General features: G+C 32.8%; 2 protein-coding genes across 16 annotated transcripts in view; both read left to right on the top strand.

Annotated features, from left to right (window-relative positions):
* The window catches only part of Naglu (N-acetyl-alpha-glucosaminidase), a 60,370-nt gene extending 56,233 nt beyond the window's left edge, over positions 1 to 4,137 (top strand). For all 15 annotated transcript variants that reach the window (XM_074128608.1, XM_074128610.1, XM_074128609.1 and 12 more), the window contains one exon: positions 1,241 to 4,137. In XM_074128608.1, the coding sequence (XP_073984709.1) occupies positions 1,241 to 1,296 (56 nt within the window). In that variant the 3' untranslated portion in view covers positions 1,297 to 4,137. The remainder of the gene's footprint in view (positions 1 to 1,240) is intronic.
* A 1,031-nt stretch (positions 4,138 to 5,168) lies between these two features.
* On the top strand, positions 5,169 to 16,788 carry LOC141454421 (probable cytochrome P450 6a23). The gene is made up of 9 exons (XM_074128643.1): positions 5,169 to 5,291; positions 9,094 to 9,116; positions 9,190 to 9,378; positions 9,472 to 9,604; positions 12,196 to 12,392; positions 12,491 to 12,624; positions 12,713 to 12,916; positions 14,461 to 14,706; positions 16,114 to 16,788. The coding sequence occupies exons 3-9, from the start codon at positions 9,257 to 9,259 to the stop codon at positions 16,281 to 16,283; spliced, it is 1,206 nt and encodes a 401-aa protein (XP_073984744.1). The 5' UTR covers positions 5,169 to 5,291; positions 9,094 to 9,116; positions 9,190 to 9,256; the 3' UTR covers positions 16,284 to 16,788.
* The last annotated feature ends 1,076 nt before the right edge of the window (positions 16,789 to 17,864 follow it).

The raw sequence follows: 17,864 nt of genomic DNA, 5'->3' as shown, positions 1-17,864 counted from the left end.
GTGAAAGACTTCTTCGTTCTATTGTTGTTTACAATTGTAATCATTTGTAATTTCTTTTGTTGACAAAATAATTTATATCATAATATATGACATCAAAGTATTGTACTATCGTTGTTCACGATAAAATTATTGAGATTTTTGTTAAAAAATAAAATTTAAATTACTTTAAGTTTATAATTACTTTAAATTTTTATATTTATGTACATGTACATAAATGTCTTTTTTGTGAAAATTTAATTTCTATGAATATCTATCTTTATTCAAATAAAGTAAAAAATGTTGACTAAAAAAACTTAAAGATAATTGAGTAAGTTCTTTACAACCTCTGATGTCAATCACAATGTCGCCAATAGCAAAAACTTTATTTTTTTTTGTTACTAAGCCCTGCAATGCGATAAAAAATTATTTGGGTTCTTTTAATTCAAAAAGTTTCATTAAATGAATTTGAATTGGAAAATTTCCCTTTTCCCAGTGTATAAATATTGTATTTTGCAGGAATTTTTCTCATTTTTGAAAAGTCCCATTCCCTTCCACAAAAAAACGATGATTTATTTGTTAAGTAAGCTTTGAAATGCGAGAAACACCTTGTTTTTGCCTTATTTTGCTCAAAAATTTCTTTTTTATTGATTTTGAATGTCGAAATTTCATTTTTATCATTTATAAAATACATCAATCTGTCGGAAATACCCTCAGCTTCAAAATGCATGCATTGGTTTTGCAAAAAACTTAACAATGCAAAAAAAAAAAACCGTTTTTTGACCTAAAAAATTTAAAAAAAAAAAATCCGCAACGTAAACCGATTTGGTTTTCAGTGGATTTTGGTTAGTTTTGACCCAAATAATAAGGAGAAAAAAAATTTGTAATGTTGGTGAACTTTTCAATTAAAATCGTTCTAGGCGAACCGTGATATACACACAGATATCCGAATCAAACTTATAAATCTAAATGTTTAAAGTACAAGCTTCTAATCCATTGATGTTCTATGAAGTGGCGTCGTAGCTTCTTCTTTAATGTTATGGTTAAACGCTTAGGTCAACCCCTTTGCTGTTATTTTAGTATCAGTAGTAGTAACAATAAATGATGTGTTCTTTTAATAGTTAGAGAAATTCAAGTAGGGAATTCTCCGGATGTTAAGACTACATCATGTACTCTTTTAAAAGAAAATTCTTTCATTTAACATAAATTAAACGAAGCTGTTTGATTTTTATTTATTATTTTTTCTTGTTATATTATATTTTAGGTGATCCAGTTCAATTAGCGTTAGAATTTAATAGAAAATGGAGGCTGAAATGTTAAGTCAGAGTTACGAAGCAAAATTATTAATTTACGATACAATCGATAGAAGTTACAATAGAATGAAAAATCATACGACTTAATAACTTTAGAAAAAAAAAATAAATAAATAAAATAGTAATAAATTATAATCATGAGTTTCAGATTATTACTATTATTACTATTATTAACAATTTGTTTAATATTCATTTTATCTCTTGAACCAGCATTTTCCAAACTATTGTGTGCTTACTTCTAGGGAGGTAAAGCTTTTACCATAAATATGGCCGCAAAATAAATAAGCGCGCGTTCAAAGAAAAAGGTAAACTAGAAGATGTACGTATACTGGAGAAATGTGCATGCCTGGATTTAATATCTCCACTATAAGGGGCCACGAGCGCGAGACCTGTAAAGCTAAATATGTATTGTGGTACTTGGTTCGATTCCCCGGTTTTAGGCCTTGGATTTTATTTAATGGTTAATAAAAGAAATTTATAGTTAAAAGTATGTTTGGCTAGTCGCCTCCGTTCACGACACATAATTTGGTAGTTAGACGTAAAGCCCGCCTGAAAAAATAAGCAATTTACTTTACTTTCACACATACAAATTAGTGAAAATCACTTTTCTGGCTCGTGTATAGAGACAGATGAAATCTTTTTTATGTTCTGCTTAAGTGGAGAAAATAATTATTTTATCTTCAGAACTTTTTGAGCCCAGCAGATTTTCTTAAAAATGGCTTCAATGATACTCCTAAACTTTGAAGTTTTATTGAATTTAGTGGCGGTCTATAACTTTTAGTTAAATTAATTTTTCTATGGCTATTCTTTGATTCAGGTTACTTTTGGGACAGAGGATAAGTATTTTTTCCCCCTATCAATTTACTTTTCAGCTAGACATTATACAAAGAAGGGTTAAAATGTAATAGAAATTTTCTGATAAGTCAGTACCTGTAGAACTGTAAATTATTTTTTAATAATTTAGTTTAAGAAATAGAAAATTGTATTCAAAATTCAAGTGAACTGCATTATGAATAAAAAATAATAATAATGTTAATATGTTGTTAAGTGCGTTTTATTTAAAAAGATTTTCTTGGTTTCTTCAAATTTTGTTTTTAATCTTGTAGCTGCCAATCAGTGAATGAAAACTTATGAGTTTTAAAGAAATAGTTTACGTAATTAGAAAAAAAGTTAGTTGGGAACTTTTATTAAGAGAAATATTGCGTTTTTGAGTCTAAGTTTCTGGTGTTGTAGCATTGTAATATTAATTAATAATGAATAATGAAAACCCACATTTCCATGAATATAATAGATATTAAATTACATATGTGAGAAAAGAAGGTATTCAATTATTTACGAAAATACGTGTGAAATTGCCTATTAAGAATTAAACATTATATAAAAGAACAAATAACTCACAGGGAAGGGATTAGCTATGAGGTTAGCATACTGGACTCCCACGCGGAGGTCCCGGGTTCGAATCCAGCAGCTGACCCTTAGATTTTCTCTTCCTAGGAGCTTCTTACAGCTCACTGTCCGGTGATGGACAGTGTTGTCTGTAACGAGAGAACACTGTCCGGAGGCCGGCAGTGCACTGGAAAAAGCTCCGGGCGCTAATGACCTCAGCTGTTGATGCGCCAAAAAAAAAAAATAAAAAAAAAAATAACACTTCTTTTCCTTAGCAGCTATGGATGATTTTTTTAATGCTCACTTTAAATTGAATAAATAAATAAATAAAACAAATACCAAAATTAAAGGTATTTACTTTATCCGGATTTTCCTTCTACGAGTTTCCATAAGGTCACCTCCTGTTTCCAAAATTCTCCATTCCATCAGTCATTCTCTCACTCAGACCAGTTCCTGCTATCTATCTGCTCTTCGATTTCCTCAACCCATCTCTTTGCCAGTCTCTTGCTCTTCTTCTGAACCTCTAGTGGGAAACAATCTCCTACATTTAGATCTTTTACAATTGTCCCCTGAGGCTTTGCTTAGCTATATAAAAAAAAAAAAAAGCACGGTAACAGCTGTTACCACTTTTACAACAAATCAAGAGGTTATACTGAGGCTTTGTAATAAACCAGCCCGTAATGATTGTAGTATATCTTAATCCAAGAATTAGCCTTGAAGTAGTTTAAAACAAACGTTTACGAAGGATTTCGGTGTAAGCATCATTTTTCTCAGACTAATTTTTCACGGTGTACGTGATCTTTTTTAATTTTTGAATGCCATTCATAAAGAAAAAAAAAATTTTTGCGGGAACACGAAGATTTTTTTCCCACATTTTAAATAATTTAGTTTTTCTTAAAATTTTCGCTCTACTAGATTTTTTCTTATTCATGTGAAATACGTAATATTTATTAAGCGAACGTTCAGTTAAGAGCGTTTTAGAAGCTTTCTCCTGGCGAATCGTTTCAAATAAAATTTATATATAATAGTAATATATTAATATCTGCCCGATTCCTTAACAATAAGTACTTAGTAGGAGTAAAATTGTTTAATTTTTTTTTGGCATCGACGACTATGGTCATTAGCGCCCTATTTCAACTAATTATTGGAAAAAATAAATGTCAATCAAATTATTTCAAATAACTCAAATAATTTATTTCAAATGGTTGTTATAAATTATATATGTATTTGATATAAATGCTTACTGCTCTATTATCCTATTATGGAAATGAAACAGCCGATGAGCTGCCCAGGAACGGTGCTAACATTCCTTTCATTGGCCTAGAACCTGTCCTGGAGATATCCAAGACTCTCAGAGATTTGGATCTGGAGAGAGTATGTGATGATATGTCCTGGGGGTCAAACACAGTAAGACTATTGCTTGCCTTGGCTGTGTAAACGAAGAGTCAAAGAGGCTCTGTGCTAGGGTAGAAATCTAGATTACTCTTATTACAGGCCTATTCACGGGGGCATTTGAGGTTCAGGAAAGCATCTGTAGTAAAAGGGTGGGGGCTTATTAGCTCGTGGTGCAGATTGTGTCAGGAAGAGAAGGAAACGGCCACTCATCCAGCGGTTGCCACTCATGAAACCTTTGTAACCTTTAAAAACCAAAGGAGATAGTAGCGCAAAAGGAAGTGGTAGGGAAAGTCCTCTACAACTTTTTAGTAGGGAAGTTTTCGTCTTCTGGATCCAAAATGGTGGAAGGCACAATAAGTCTCTTGAGGCTGCGGTGCGTGGGACATAGGTCCCGGCCTGTTATCATCCTGTTAATTTGTTGAAACACCCCAACGATATTCAACACTTTTATCACTAATCTGCATCTTCCCTACTCCCCACTCAGTGGAGTGAAGTTGTAGCGTGTTATGGAGGAGGGAATACCCAATTAGGGGAACGAGATTTTTTTTTTTTTTTTTTTTTTTTTTTTTTTTTTTTTTTTTGGCGCATCAACAGCTGAGGTCATTAGCGCCCGGAGCTTTTTCCAGTGCACTGCCGGCCTCCGGACAGTGTTCTCTCGTTACAGACAACACTGTCCATCACCGGACAGTGAGCTGTAAGAAGCTCCTAGGAAGAGAAAATCTAAGGGTCAGCTGCTGGATTCGAACCCGGAACCTCCGCGTGGGAGTCCAGTATGCTAACCTCATAGCTAATACCTTCCCTGGGAACGAGATATTATTATTTATTTGTGAATGGGTAGTTTATTAATCAATTGTTTTAGTTGTTTGCAATATTTTAATTCACTTGAATATTTATATATAATGCATATAAGAAAGATTATGTAAAATATATGTAATCATTAAAATAAATTTCTAAACGAGAAATGCTTCAGTTTTAGACAGTTGCACAATTAACTAATCATAGTACCGTTCAATTTTTAAACTATCAGTCTAGAACAATGTGGTCAACACTGGCAATTGTCGGCTGCATCTTGATCCTAATTTATTTATGGGCCACTTGGAATTTCGATTACTGGGAGAAACATGGTGTACCATTCATAAAGCCGACTTTATTCTTTGGAAATCTGAAAGATTTGATTCTCTTGAAGAAGAATGTTGGAGAAGTTTACTCAGAATTTTATTGGTAAGTTGAAACAGTCACATGAATTTTTGCTTTATATACATATATAACATATGGAGATCATTAAAATTACAGGTAAAAGATTCATTATAATAAATTGTTTCTGTTAAATGCTCGTTTCCCAATAATTCCATCAATATCATTGTTCGCTTAAAAACAGATTCACACCAAAGTGATGGACCTAATTACGACAATAAGTACAATAATTTGTACTTGCGGGTATCGAGCAGGCCTGTGCACAGCACATGTGGTACGACTGTTTGAGCGCCCTGCGGAACAGAGTTGAATTATCCTCTTTTTATTCTTTATTAAGAGTAAATATAAAGGGTGATCCATTTTGAAACGCACCAATCGCTAATAACTTCTTAGGAAAGCGAAATTTCGAAAAACCCCACGAAGTAAACTATATGTTTTTTTTTTTGTTTAGTTTTCAAATTTTCCTACCCCGATGCTGTATATTCATGTTTTGCGGAGTTACGGTCAAAAACCCGATTGGGGTATCATAAGGACCACTGGTTTTGACAATGATTATGAAAACTACATAAAAAAAAAAAAACTGTGAAAAATGACGTTAACCCCGTTTCGATATCCCTAATATTGGTCGAGATATTTAAGATCAAAGTTACAAGTTTATCTATTCGTGAACGGTTTTCAATATTAATTTTCCACCAGAAATACACGTTATGGGAGGTCCTCTGGCTGCAAAAAAATATTATTTGAGACTCAAAGAACAAAAATAATAATAACTGAAGATTTTAAAACATGTACTGTAATGTAATGGTTGTGGGTGAGGCAGAATAAATTTGTTTTATTATCAAATAAAAGCAACCATCACATCATTTTAATGCACCCAGTATGCAAGACTTCTTTGTCCTATGATTTCGGTGCCAGGGAGGGGCGGATGTTGGTCTAGTGATAAAGAGCGTGCTTTGTAAGTGGGAGGTCCCCAGTTCGAATCCCGCGAATAACTACACTTTATTAAAAAAAGTATTATGATTCTTTAAGTAGTAAGAATGACTGCATACGCAGGATTCGAACTGGTGGTCTCTCACTTACAAAGCCACGCTCTTGACCACTAGACCAACACCCGCCCATCCCTGGCAAGATATTCTTACCGTAATCATAGATCAAGAAGTCTTGCATACTGGGTGCTTTAAAATGATGTGATGATTGCTTTTATTTGATGATAAAACAAATTTATTCTGACTCACCCATAACCATTACATTACGCTACATGTTTTAACATCTTCAATTACTATTATTTTTGTTATTTGCGTCACCATTAACATTTTTTGCAGTCAGAGGACCTCCCCAAAACGTGTATTTCTGGTGGAAAATTAATATTGAAAACTGTTCACGAATAAGATAAAATTGTAACTTTGTTCTTACATAACTCGACAAATATTAGAGTTATCGAAACGGGGTTAACGTCATTTTTCATAGTTTTTTATATAGTTTTCATAATCATTGTCAAAACCAGTGGTCCTTATGAAATCCCAATCGGGTTTTTGGCCGTAACTCCGTGAAAAATGAAGATACAGCATCGGGGGTGGGAAATTTGAAAACTAAACCAAAATAAACATATAGTTTACTTCGTGGGTTTTTTTGAAATTCCGCTTTCCTAAGAAGTTATTAGCGATTGGTGCGTTTTAAATGGATCACCCTGTGTATAATACATTTTTAACTGAAAACTTCCTTTTGTAGTTTTTTATAGTTCATTTAGAACAGAATAAAAATTAGAAAGAAATTTCGCATTCATTTATGTTTTAATGCATTCGATAAAATTCAGGTCAGTTCTACATTGCTGAAGATTATTAGTTGTCACCGCTTGAAGCACTCTGATTGCAGATTTTATAATTTATTTCAAAAATTTATGAACACTATGTTATTCCTAAAAACAAAAAATTCCATTGAAAACTGTCGAAAGCGATTCCGTTCAAATGCAGTAAGTTCTATTTTTCTTTTATTTAAAATGCGTGTAAATAAGTGAATGAACAGATCGGATAAGCATTGCACTCGATAGCCTGGATGAGAAATTTCTCATTGATGGTGTTGAGACGAGAGATTGTTCAAAAGCATCAGGACAGGACAAGATTCCAGTAAGGCATTTCTGGTATTATCTTAACGACCAGTAGATGCTTTACAAAAGGATTGTTGACCTCATTACAGATTTTAAAATCAAAATCATCAACTGTTTCTTATAATATTAGGTATTAGATAGCCTTTATTGAGCCAATGAGTTTCTATACCTCAATGCACAATCAGTTTGGGTAGAGTTCATAGTCTTTTTTTTTTAGCTTCGTCGGGAATTTAGATGAAGCTATAAAAGAAGTTTGTCAAGTTTTATCAGGTTGTATCACTTGTCTAGTGTGTTAGTTACATGTTAAACTTTTGTCGACAAACATTGCCTAATGTAGCTCAATAGATTTGTGCAAGGCGCCACGGTAGCCGAGCGGGTTAAGAGGCGATACCTGTAAAGCTAATATTGCATTTTGTGGTACTGGGTTCGATTCCCCTGTCTTGGCATTGGATTTTATTTAATGGTAAAATGAGAAATAGTAAAGTACGTTTGCTAGTCGCCTCCGTCCACGACACGACAATGGTAGTTGGGCGTTAAGCCCCGCCTGAAAAAATAGGCGATTACTTTACTTTACTTAGATTTGTGCAAGAAGAAGCATTGTCATGGAAGAAAACAAGTTCCGACAGAGAATGAACGTCACTACATTTTTGAGGATTCAGTTATCCTCTCCATTTGTGTGTGTGTGTGTGTGTAATGTGTGGGAAGCTCATTGACTCCAGTATAATTTGTTGTCTAAATGTGTACAAAGGGTACGTTCACTAAGCGCTCTCAACGATCAAAATATACCTTCAGCCGTTCCACATGGCGACCGCGGTCGTTGTGGTCGTGGCGAAAACGTCACTAAAGACGTCAAAGCTCACAACGTCAACGCCCCACCTTAAGAGCTGGGTCGAAGTGGGCGTTCAGAAATTTGGCGCAATTTTTAAAAGCAAAGATGGCGATTGAAAAAATTATATCAGGTAAATGAAAGTATTATCTCATGTAAATAATTGAATGTGTTTCTCGAAAGTTTAAAAAAAATAATAAAATGAAAAATTACTTATCCCTTTACAAACTAAATCACTGAATAACGATCAATTACACTTTGATAGTTAATAATACGTGGCCTAAGTTTTCGCTTTTCACTATTGCGATTTTGTAAAATTGCATTCCACTCTTCATCGGAACTAGATGAAGAACTTTCTAAAGCATTATTACGTTGCATTAATAAATATCCTACTGTTGCCACAAAATACATTTTAATTTTATTTAAACGTAAATTTTATAAATACTCCACGAAAATGTAATATAAAAAATTGAATTATATATATTTTTAATATAAGTCAACTTTACCAATAATTAATAAAGTTTATTATAACTGTGTATAAACGGGGTTAAAAATTAAAAAAACAACCTCTTCAAGCTTCTGACTTATTTTCGAGGTCGCCATTTGTAATGTTTACATGAACGGTTAAAACGCCCATAGACCATTCCACTTGGGTTTTCGATTGTAACACTCGCAAGCAAGTGGAACGGGCAAAACCGCGGTCGTGAGCGTGATCGTTGTGAGCGCTTAGTGGAACGCACCCAAAGTATGTTGTTGAGATCTTAGGAATGTCCGATGAACTACATATTTACTGTACAATAAAAGGGGCCAAATAGACTCTTTAGTTGTATTCCTGCTTTCCGCTAGGGAAAGAGGACGAGTATGGTGTGCCACTTCTTTAATAGAAGTCTCTTTCGCAGAGATTGCAGCGCTGGTTATGATGGTAGGTAAAATTGGAGTCACCTAACAGCAGTTAAAAAAAAAAAAGGTTCTGAAGGCTGATGACGTGTTTACAGGAAGTTTCCAAATGAAGCTGCCGTTGGAATATTTAAACTGGGAACTCCACAATTGGTAATACGTGATATGGATTTAATAAAGATTGTTTGTATTAAAGAATTCAATAGCTTTGCTAATAACGAAGTAACTATTGATAAGGAAGACAGACAAGCTGGCAGCTCGGTTCCTTTCATGGCCAGTGGAGATTTGTAAGATACACAAAATTGGCATAATGTTTGGCGTAAATTAATAATGTATATATTAATTATGCAAATGCTTTGTTTTAAACAATCTTTTTCTAGATGGAAGAGCTCAAGAGCTCTACACACTGCAACAATTACTCCAAATAAAATTAGATCTATATATCCATTAATAACAAAGGTCTCAGAAAATATGGTAGAGTATCTTAAAGGGCAAGAAAATACGCCATTGGAGGTAAAGTAAAATTAAGAGTACTGTGTCGTTCCCAGTAATTCCAGTAGCCGGAAAGTTGTTCCTATGTGCGATTTACCCAAGAATTCGTAAACTTCTTTTATTTTACGGCTATCTGTGAGCGAGTAGATTAACTAAATTTTTATTTTCAACTCCAAAAAGGGGTCATTATGCTGCCAAGGGAGAACCTTATATCCGGTTATATCCTTATATCCACATTTCACAAGGATAAATTTTCATTTTGATAAAAAATTTGATATTTCGCTCAGGAACAAACTGAGTACGTCATTAACTAACAAAATTTTGGTCCAAGTTCGTAACTGGAAGAGTCATTTTATAGAATGGTCTTTATAGTTTTTAATTTTCTTGAAAACCGCTTTAAACTTGGTGTTCTTTCTATATATTTATGTATCTAAAATCAAGTCACATATTCTTTTTTCCTCTACCATTTTTCGCTCAGATCAACCGTTTTAAGTATGAAATGCATTTGAGCCGTCTTAAAATGAACACCCTGTATAAGTTATGTTACTTGTAAAGAGTAGAGCCTTTTTAAAAAAGGTTTTATTACAATTACATTAATGTTATTCTCACAATGATTAAATGGTAATAAAGGATATTGCTTACATGCAATGGAAATATAAATTGTAAAATAATGTTTCTCAAAGTCTTAAAACTAAAATTACAGAAATACCTGGCAGAATATACATTAGGTGATCGCGGCGTGACTAACTAGCTCTGGTTAGAGTAGGTGCACTTGACACTGATGGAAACACGGAACTCTCGCTGCTGAAGCATGACCTCTTTTACGAGGGTCGTTTGAAAAGTCCGTGCAAAAATAAAAACTACTTAATTTTTTGGGGTAAACCTTTATTATTTTTCAACATAGTCTCCTTTTAGGCTTATACACTTCGTCCAACGCTGCTCTAGTTTGTTGATCCCTTCCGAATGATAGGATTTGTCCAAGTCTGAAAAATAGCCATTCGTTTCTGCAATCACCTCCTCGTTTGAATAAAATCTTTTTCCCGCCAGCCATTTCTTCATATTGGGGAACAAATAGTAGTCCGAGGGAGCCAAGTCTGGAGAATAGGGGGGATGTGAAACGAGTTGGAACCCTATTTCCATTAATTTTGCGACCACAACTGCTGAGGTGTGAGCTGGTGCGTTGTCGTGATGGAAAAGGACTTTTTTTGTGGGCTAATCGTGGGCGTTATTCTTGCAGCTCGGTTTTCAAACGGTCCAATAACGATGAATAATATGCACCTGTAATAGTTTTACCCTTTTCCAGATAGTCGATGAGGATTATTCCTTGCGAATCCCAAAAGACAGTCGCCATAATCTTTCCGGCCGAAGGAACGGTCTTCGCCTTTTTTGACGCAGATTCCCCCTTGGTAACCCATTGTTTAGATTTTTCTTTGGTCTCAGGAGTGTAGTGATGTATCCATGTTTCATCCACAGTGACGAAACGACGCTTAAAGTCCTGCGGATTCTTCTGGAACAGCTGCAAACCGTCCTTGCAACACTTCACACGATTTCGTTTTTGGTCAAGCGTGAGCAATCGCGGCACCCATCTTGCGGATAGCTTTGTCATGTCCAAATGTTGATGCAAAATATTATGTACCCGTTCATTCGAGATGCCCATAGCACTAGCAATCTCACGCATCTTCACTCTTCTGTCATCCATCACCATATCATGGATTTTATCAATGATTTCAGGAGTAGTAACCTCAACAGGGCGTCCAGAACGTTCAGCGTCACTTGTGCCCATATGGCCACTCCGAAAATTTTGAAACCACTTATAAACTGTTCTAATCGAAGGTGCAGAGTCACCATAACGTTTATCAAGCTTCTCTTTAGTCTTCTGAGGCGTTTTGCCTTTCATAAAGTAGTGTTTAATCAACACACGAAATTCTTTTTCGTCCATTTTTTGAAAATCACTCGACTTCCTCGATTCAAATGAATGCCAAACACAAAGAAATAGACCGATCTGGCTGAAACTTGGTGTGTGTTCTTCCAAGAGATGCTACTAAGCATGTTTGAAGAACATTTTTGAATTAGAAGCTTGAGAATTGTTAGCAAGATAAAATCGAGTGAGTTTTCTTTTTTTAAAAATATTTGTTTTACTTATTGAACGATCTTAATTTTTTAACATTTTAAATTATTCCTTACAACCGTAATTTAAACATAACCTCGATACGCGCCAGTGGTGCTATCTCTCTGACTTTGCACGGACTTTTTAAACGACCCTCTTATAATAAATACATAAAAGAAGGATGCTGTCTTCAGCATTCCTAAGTAGGTCAGACGTCATCTATTTACGTGCCCATAACTTATATATATAATAAACTAGTCCCTTACCTCCCTTTTACGGCTGTGTAAATTACGGTTTTACTAACAGCTGGTCAACAATTAAATGCGATTCAAAGTTTCACAGTTTGAAGAACATTTTTGAATTAGAAGCTTGAGAATTGTTAGCAAGATAAAATCGAGTGAGTTTTCTTTTTTTAAAAAATATTTGTTTTACTTATTGAACGATCTTAAATTTTTAACATTTTAAATTATTCCTTACAACCGTAATTTATTTGTGATGTTTACAGGTAAAAACCTTAAGTACAAAATATGCGATTGATATACTGTCTTCTTGTGTGTACGGTTTGAAAACAAATTCATTTATAAACTTCAAAAATGAGTTTCATTTAAAAGCTGTAAAGTTTTTCTTGGCGCCTAAATTATATAATATTATTTTTATGATTCTAAGTTTTGCGCCTTGGATTTCCAGGTACTTAGAAATTAAGTAAGTATCCATTGTACTTTTTTTTTTACCCTACGTTATAAATGGAACTGACCTGGCACCTAGAAAACACATAGACTTTAATTATTTATTTTGTTTAGGATGCCCAAAAAAGAAATAAAATACTTAACAAGAATTATTAAAAATTCAATTGAAAATTCACCTAAAAACGAAGATAAAGAAATAAATTTTGTACAAATTATGGCAAATGTAATTGCAAAAGATCATTCAACAAGTAAGTTTTAGTTTGTCATATTAGCTAACCGTGTCTTTTATTATTATTATTCTAATTATACTATATTTTTCTAATTTTTTTTATTTAGAACATACATATGAAGATTTAGCCCATCATTCTTTTACATATTTTGCTGCATTTAATACCATTCCAACCCAGTTAGGATTCGTTTTGTACATGCTTGCGTTACATCCTGATGTTCAGCGTAAACTGAGACAGGAAATCAAAGAAACTGTAGATAAAGAGTTAGAAGTCTTGGAAAAGATGAAATATTTAGATGCAGTGGTTTATGGTGAGTTTTTCTTGAATAATAATCGATTAACTTGAACGATTTTTTTTTTTTCTTTCACTTTTGTGTGGTTATCTCGAATGTTTTTCTTTAAACTTTATAAACAAATTACAGTCATGTATGAATAAATTTTTTTATTTTAAATATTTTTGCAAGGACATTTTTATTATCTTATTATCTTAAAAGGCCGCTTTTAAGATCTAGGTGAGCGTTGTAGCCAGTGTAATAATAAAATTTATCATTAGTTTAAATATTATGCAAAATGTATTTATAAAATGATAACTCGTTTTTTTTAAAAAAAACTTTTTCTGTATTATTATTATATCTGGGAAAATTGGTGTATGGGTACGGTGACCATTATTTTTGTATCAAAAAACAGGACAAGGAGGGAAAAAACCTATAAAAAATATTAATACTAAAATTATTATATAAAAAAATTAATTATATTAAATAAAAAAATTAATTAACTCGAGATCGGTTATTACAAAACGATGGCCATATAATATGGCCCATGTTCAACCGAAACTGAGCGACTACTTGCACTATACATTTATTAATTAGTAACAAAATGTAAATAGTAACTCTTGTAAATAGAAAAAACAGTCAGTCTTTTAAAATTACAACAAAATTTTGTTTTAATGTCACATTCTTTAAAACTATACTAACGACAATAATATACAAATATATCTAATTTTCACAATATGAAGATCAGATCTTAACAAAATCATACATAAATCTTCGAAAAAATATTCATATTTTCATTAATTTCATTGATTATAATTAAAATTTCATTGAAAAACAGTACATATGAATAAAAAACAGGACATTTATGCTTAAAAAAAAAAGAAGAAGGACAGCGTCTTAAAAAACAGTACTGTCCTGCCAAAAACAGTACGAATGGTCAGCGTATGTATGGGACTTCTAGGAAAGGTTAGGGTAGCCTTCCCCTTTAAAATATCACTTTAAGGTTATTGCACGAGTTTAGAAGCTATTAACCGTTAGTATTAATTTATTATGTACTAGTAAAAAAGCTTGAGAATCGTTAAGATAAAGTTGTGTCACTCTTGGTTTTTCTTCCAGATTGAATGTCACGACTTTAGGAGAAAGTTCATTGCAAGAGAAAGTAAAAACTTAGTGTGAACTTCTCACACGACTTTTCTTGCTTCAGTTCTCATGTTTTACATGCATGTGGAATTTCGTAACTATATTAATTGTTACTATTACTGTAAAGTTTGTAGAACCGTATGTTAATCTAGTTTATGTATTGCCGAAACAAGTTACAATAAGATCGATTTATTGTAGCATCCCTATCTTGGCACTTTAATGAAATATCAAATTTCAACTGCCTTCGATTTTTCAATTTTTGAGTCATCTTGGGTTACATACACAAATCATTTTCTAAAAAATCCCTTTTTCGGATTCAAAAGGGATATTTCGGTAATAGCGGTATTGAAAATCGCCAAACTTGCTCTGTTAATACAAAAAAAAAAAAAAAAAGAGCTAGAGAAATTATTGTATTAAATATCTTATTTTATTTTTTTCTACAGAAACATTAAGGATTTATCCAATAAATTTGGTAGTGAGAAGAGTGTGTACTCAGGATATAGTGCTGAAATCAGCTGGCCGGCAGTATCCAATAAAAAAAGGAATGTCTATAGCTATCCCATTTTACACTTTGAACAGGGATGAAACATATTTTCCAGAACCGATGAAATTTAATCCTGACAGATTTTATTGCAAGGAAATGCCCCCACAGTTTCTGCCATTTGGAATTGGACCAAGAACTTGCTTTGGTAAAGTATAGCCAGTAAAGTAACAGAGCAAATAGGATCTACTGGTCTTAATGGAAATTTGTCAGATTAAGAAGTTAATTGTGTTGATATATAGTCACTCATCCTAAGTAGGGATGGGAGACAAAAACTATAGATCCTTCAGTAAGGTTTGAAATGTCAGGATGTGTAGGTGGATTTGGAGAATGCATTCCTTTCATCGCAGGAAAATTCCATGAAGAGTTCGGCGGCCCGTTTACAGTAAAGGCGTGGATTAAGGAGACTTTGTGGAACAATCCCCCAGGAATGCTGCCGACTTCTTGAAGAAGAAGTTGGGCATCAAGTTTATGGGCTTTAATGTAGAGTCAGTCTGTAACGATTGAATCTTTTCAAGTTAATTTACAAACTTATTTATTTACTTGGTTGCTTTAGGCATAATAATTTTTCTGGTGTTTTCTGGAAATTCGGTTACTTGTTAGGTGAATGCTACACGTTAACTGAATTCACGTAATCAATCTTTAATATTAAACAATTTAATTTAAGTGAATATGTGGCAGTTGTCATGGAAATGCTTGAGGCAAATAGTTTAAATACCTAAAAGGTCGCCAGCACCTGCGTTAAAGCTAATATAATTAAAGGTTCATTTGATTTCTTGTTAAAAAGATATTTGGTAACGTAATTTTTTTTCAACATCAACTGCAAATTAACTTTAATCATTTTAATCACGATATTCTACTTTAAATTGTGCACACATCAAAAAGCAGCCACATAGAGGAAACTATTCCGATCATAATGGCCATTTAGTTAGGATTAGTTCCTATAACCATATAACTAAACTGGAATTTCATTAATGGCATGGATTAATCTCTCTGTAAATTATGAGTACTTAACGCACAACTGTCCGTTCACTAATTTGTGATCCTAAGACAAAACTATCAAACTAAAAGAATTTCTCAAGCTTATCCTAGTGTTCAATGGTTCTAAAGATGAAGATGTTATCGTGCGAAAACATTCAGTTGAATAAGGGTTGATCATCAAAAAAGTGCACAAAAAATCGTAACATTGATAAACTACTAACTTTAACATTTGTTTTTCGTTTTTCCTATAAAAGAAAATATAATAAACGTAAATATATATATTTATATATAAACTGACGTCATTTAGACCTTTGTAGAAATTGAGAATGGACCCCTTATGTCACGGAAAAACGTCTTGAGGAATATAAGAGTTTTGTCTGAAAAATGGCTTTTATAATAATTCCATAAACCATAAATTTTAGTTTATGTTTTTGTGCTTCCTGTGTTTAAGAATTAATTATTCCAAGAAGGAGATTCGAGGCCCTTTTTATTTTAAGAAAATAAATAATTCAAAAGAATAGCTGCTCTAGATGAATGTTTAATGATTTTATTATTACTATTTTTTCCCCCCTAGGTGGCAGATTTGGTTTGGCTGCAATTAAGAGTGCTATATTCCATGTAGTTCAACATTTTGAAATAATAATTAAAGAGGATGAAGTACCAAAAATGCCAGTTCTGAGTGTTAACTCTTTACTTATTTCATCTAAAGAAACATTGTGGTTAAAGTTTAACAAATTGAATTAAACAAACTACCAGACAAATTATGTATACAGTGTTAGCGAAACCACATATGTATATATATATTTTTATTTTATTATTATTGTGTAGTTTAAGGCGCAACAGCATCTGAAGTCATTAGCGCCTGGAGTCAATATAAATAAATAAAATATCTATAACCAAAATAAATATAAACTACCTTTTTTTTTTTTTTTTCTCATGACCTTTTCTCATTTATTAAACCTTACGTTACATGTAAATTATAGAAACGTTGTGTGTTAGTCTATAACAATTTTACAAAAAACTTAAGGTAAGTGAAAGTGTAGCAATTGTTAATGTAAGTGCTTGGGAAAAGTTAAGAATTAAATACAGAAGTTTTCTGCTAGAAAAATGTCTTTTATTTTACAATAACTTTTATTTTTGTATAAGTAAATAAGAATAATAATAATAATATTTATTTACAAAACTTTACATATGTACACAAAATTGAAAGAATACAGAAATTGAGGTTTCAAGCTTAGCGCCTATATCACACTCATCAGATAATATTAGTGCAGAATAAAAGGGAACACATTTACATTTTAAGGAAAAAAATATGTATTAATTAAAGTAAAGGCCAATTTTCATGAAAACTAGTTAAACATGTTCCATTGTTTCTAATATCAGTTTGTTCACCTTTCAACGCACGTAAACTGATTCTTTCGTAAAAACTGGAACAAAACTTAAAAGACCAAAGTTGTTTTTGGCATATATTATGTTTACAATCTACAATTATTTCGAAAAGCCATAAGAATGTTGAATTCCTTATTGTGGAAACCACACATATCAGTTGGGGTTGGAAAATAGTTATTTATTTAACAAGTGTGGAAAGTAGTACTTTTTCTCACACGAGGCAGGGTTTGCACGCACGAGCGAGCGAAGCGAGGCGAGTGCAAGTGCAAACCCTGCCTCGTGTGAAGAAAATACTTTACACTCGAGTTAAATATTATATTTTTTCTGCAACCATTAGGGTTATTAACTAAAAAAAAAACTAAACAGGAATCACTAGAATCCATTTTAAATTTCTATAAGTTAACACTACAACCTTTTAAACTGTTATAATTAAAAATAACTAATTATTTATTAAAGTATTATTTTTATTTCTATATTCCTTTCAATTTTTATTTTATTTTTTAATTATTTAAATAAAATAAATTTAAATAAGCTTATTAAAGTTTTACAGAAAATATTTAATAACAAAACTTCTTATATCAAGGAAGCACAATAAAGTTTTTCCACTCACTAGTGAGGAAAGTGACACTAATGGGAATTTTTCCCCACTAGTGAGGGAAGTTTGGCATTACACAGCTGATTTTAATTGAGTAATGAGAACATTCCTACATGGTTGCAGAAAAAGCAAATTTATACGTCCATTGTGGAGAATATATTGCTGTATGGGAGCGAGACCTGGAGCTTCTCACGAAAAAAACAAATGCAAAAGCTTAGAGCTGTCGAAATGGACTTCTGGAGAAGGGCGGCGCGATGCTCAAGAGCACAACGGGTGAAGTCAGAAGCAATAAGAAGACTCATGGAAGTGGAAAACGTGAAGACGACGGATGGCCTGGAAGA

This window comes from Rhodnius prolixus, unplaced genomic scaffold, assembly GCF_049639745.1.
Source record: "Rhodnius prolixus isolate KJV_2025 unplaced genomic scaffold, Rpr scaffold_9, whole genome shotgun sequence".
Lineage (NCBI taxonomy): Eukaryota > Metazoa > Arthropoda > Insecta > Hemiptera > Reduviidae > Rhodnius > Rhodnius prolixus.
This window is presented reverse-complemented; position numbering and strand designations above follow the sequence as displayed.

Bases quoted from the DNA above. Each gene is read 5' to 3' on its own strand.
- LOC141454421 (XM_074128643.1), top strand. From the start codon at position 9,257: ATGGATTTAATAAAGATTGTTTGTATTAAAGAATTCAATAGCTTTGCT. The intron at 9,379-9,471 runs GTAAGATACACA...ATCTTTTTCTAG, and splicing joins TTCATGGCCAGTGGAGATTT to ATGGAAGAGCTCAAGAGCTC. The intron at 12,917-14,460 runs GTGAGTTTTTCT...TTTTTTCTACAG, and splicing joins TTTAGATGCAGTGGTTTATG to AAACATTAAGGATTTATCCA.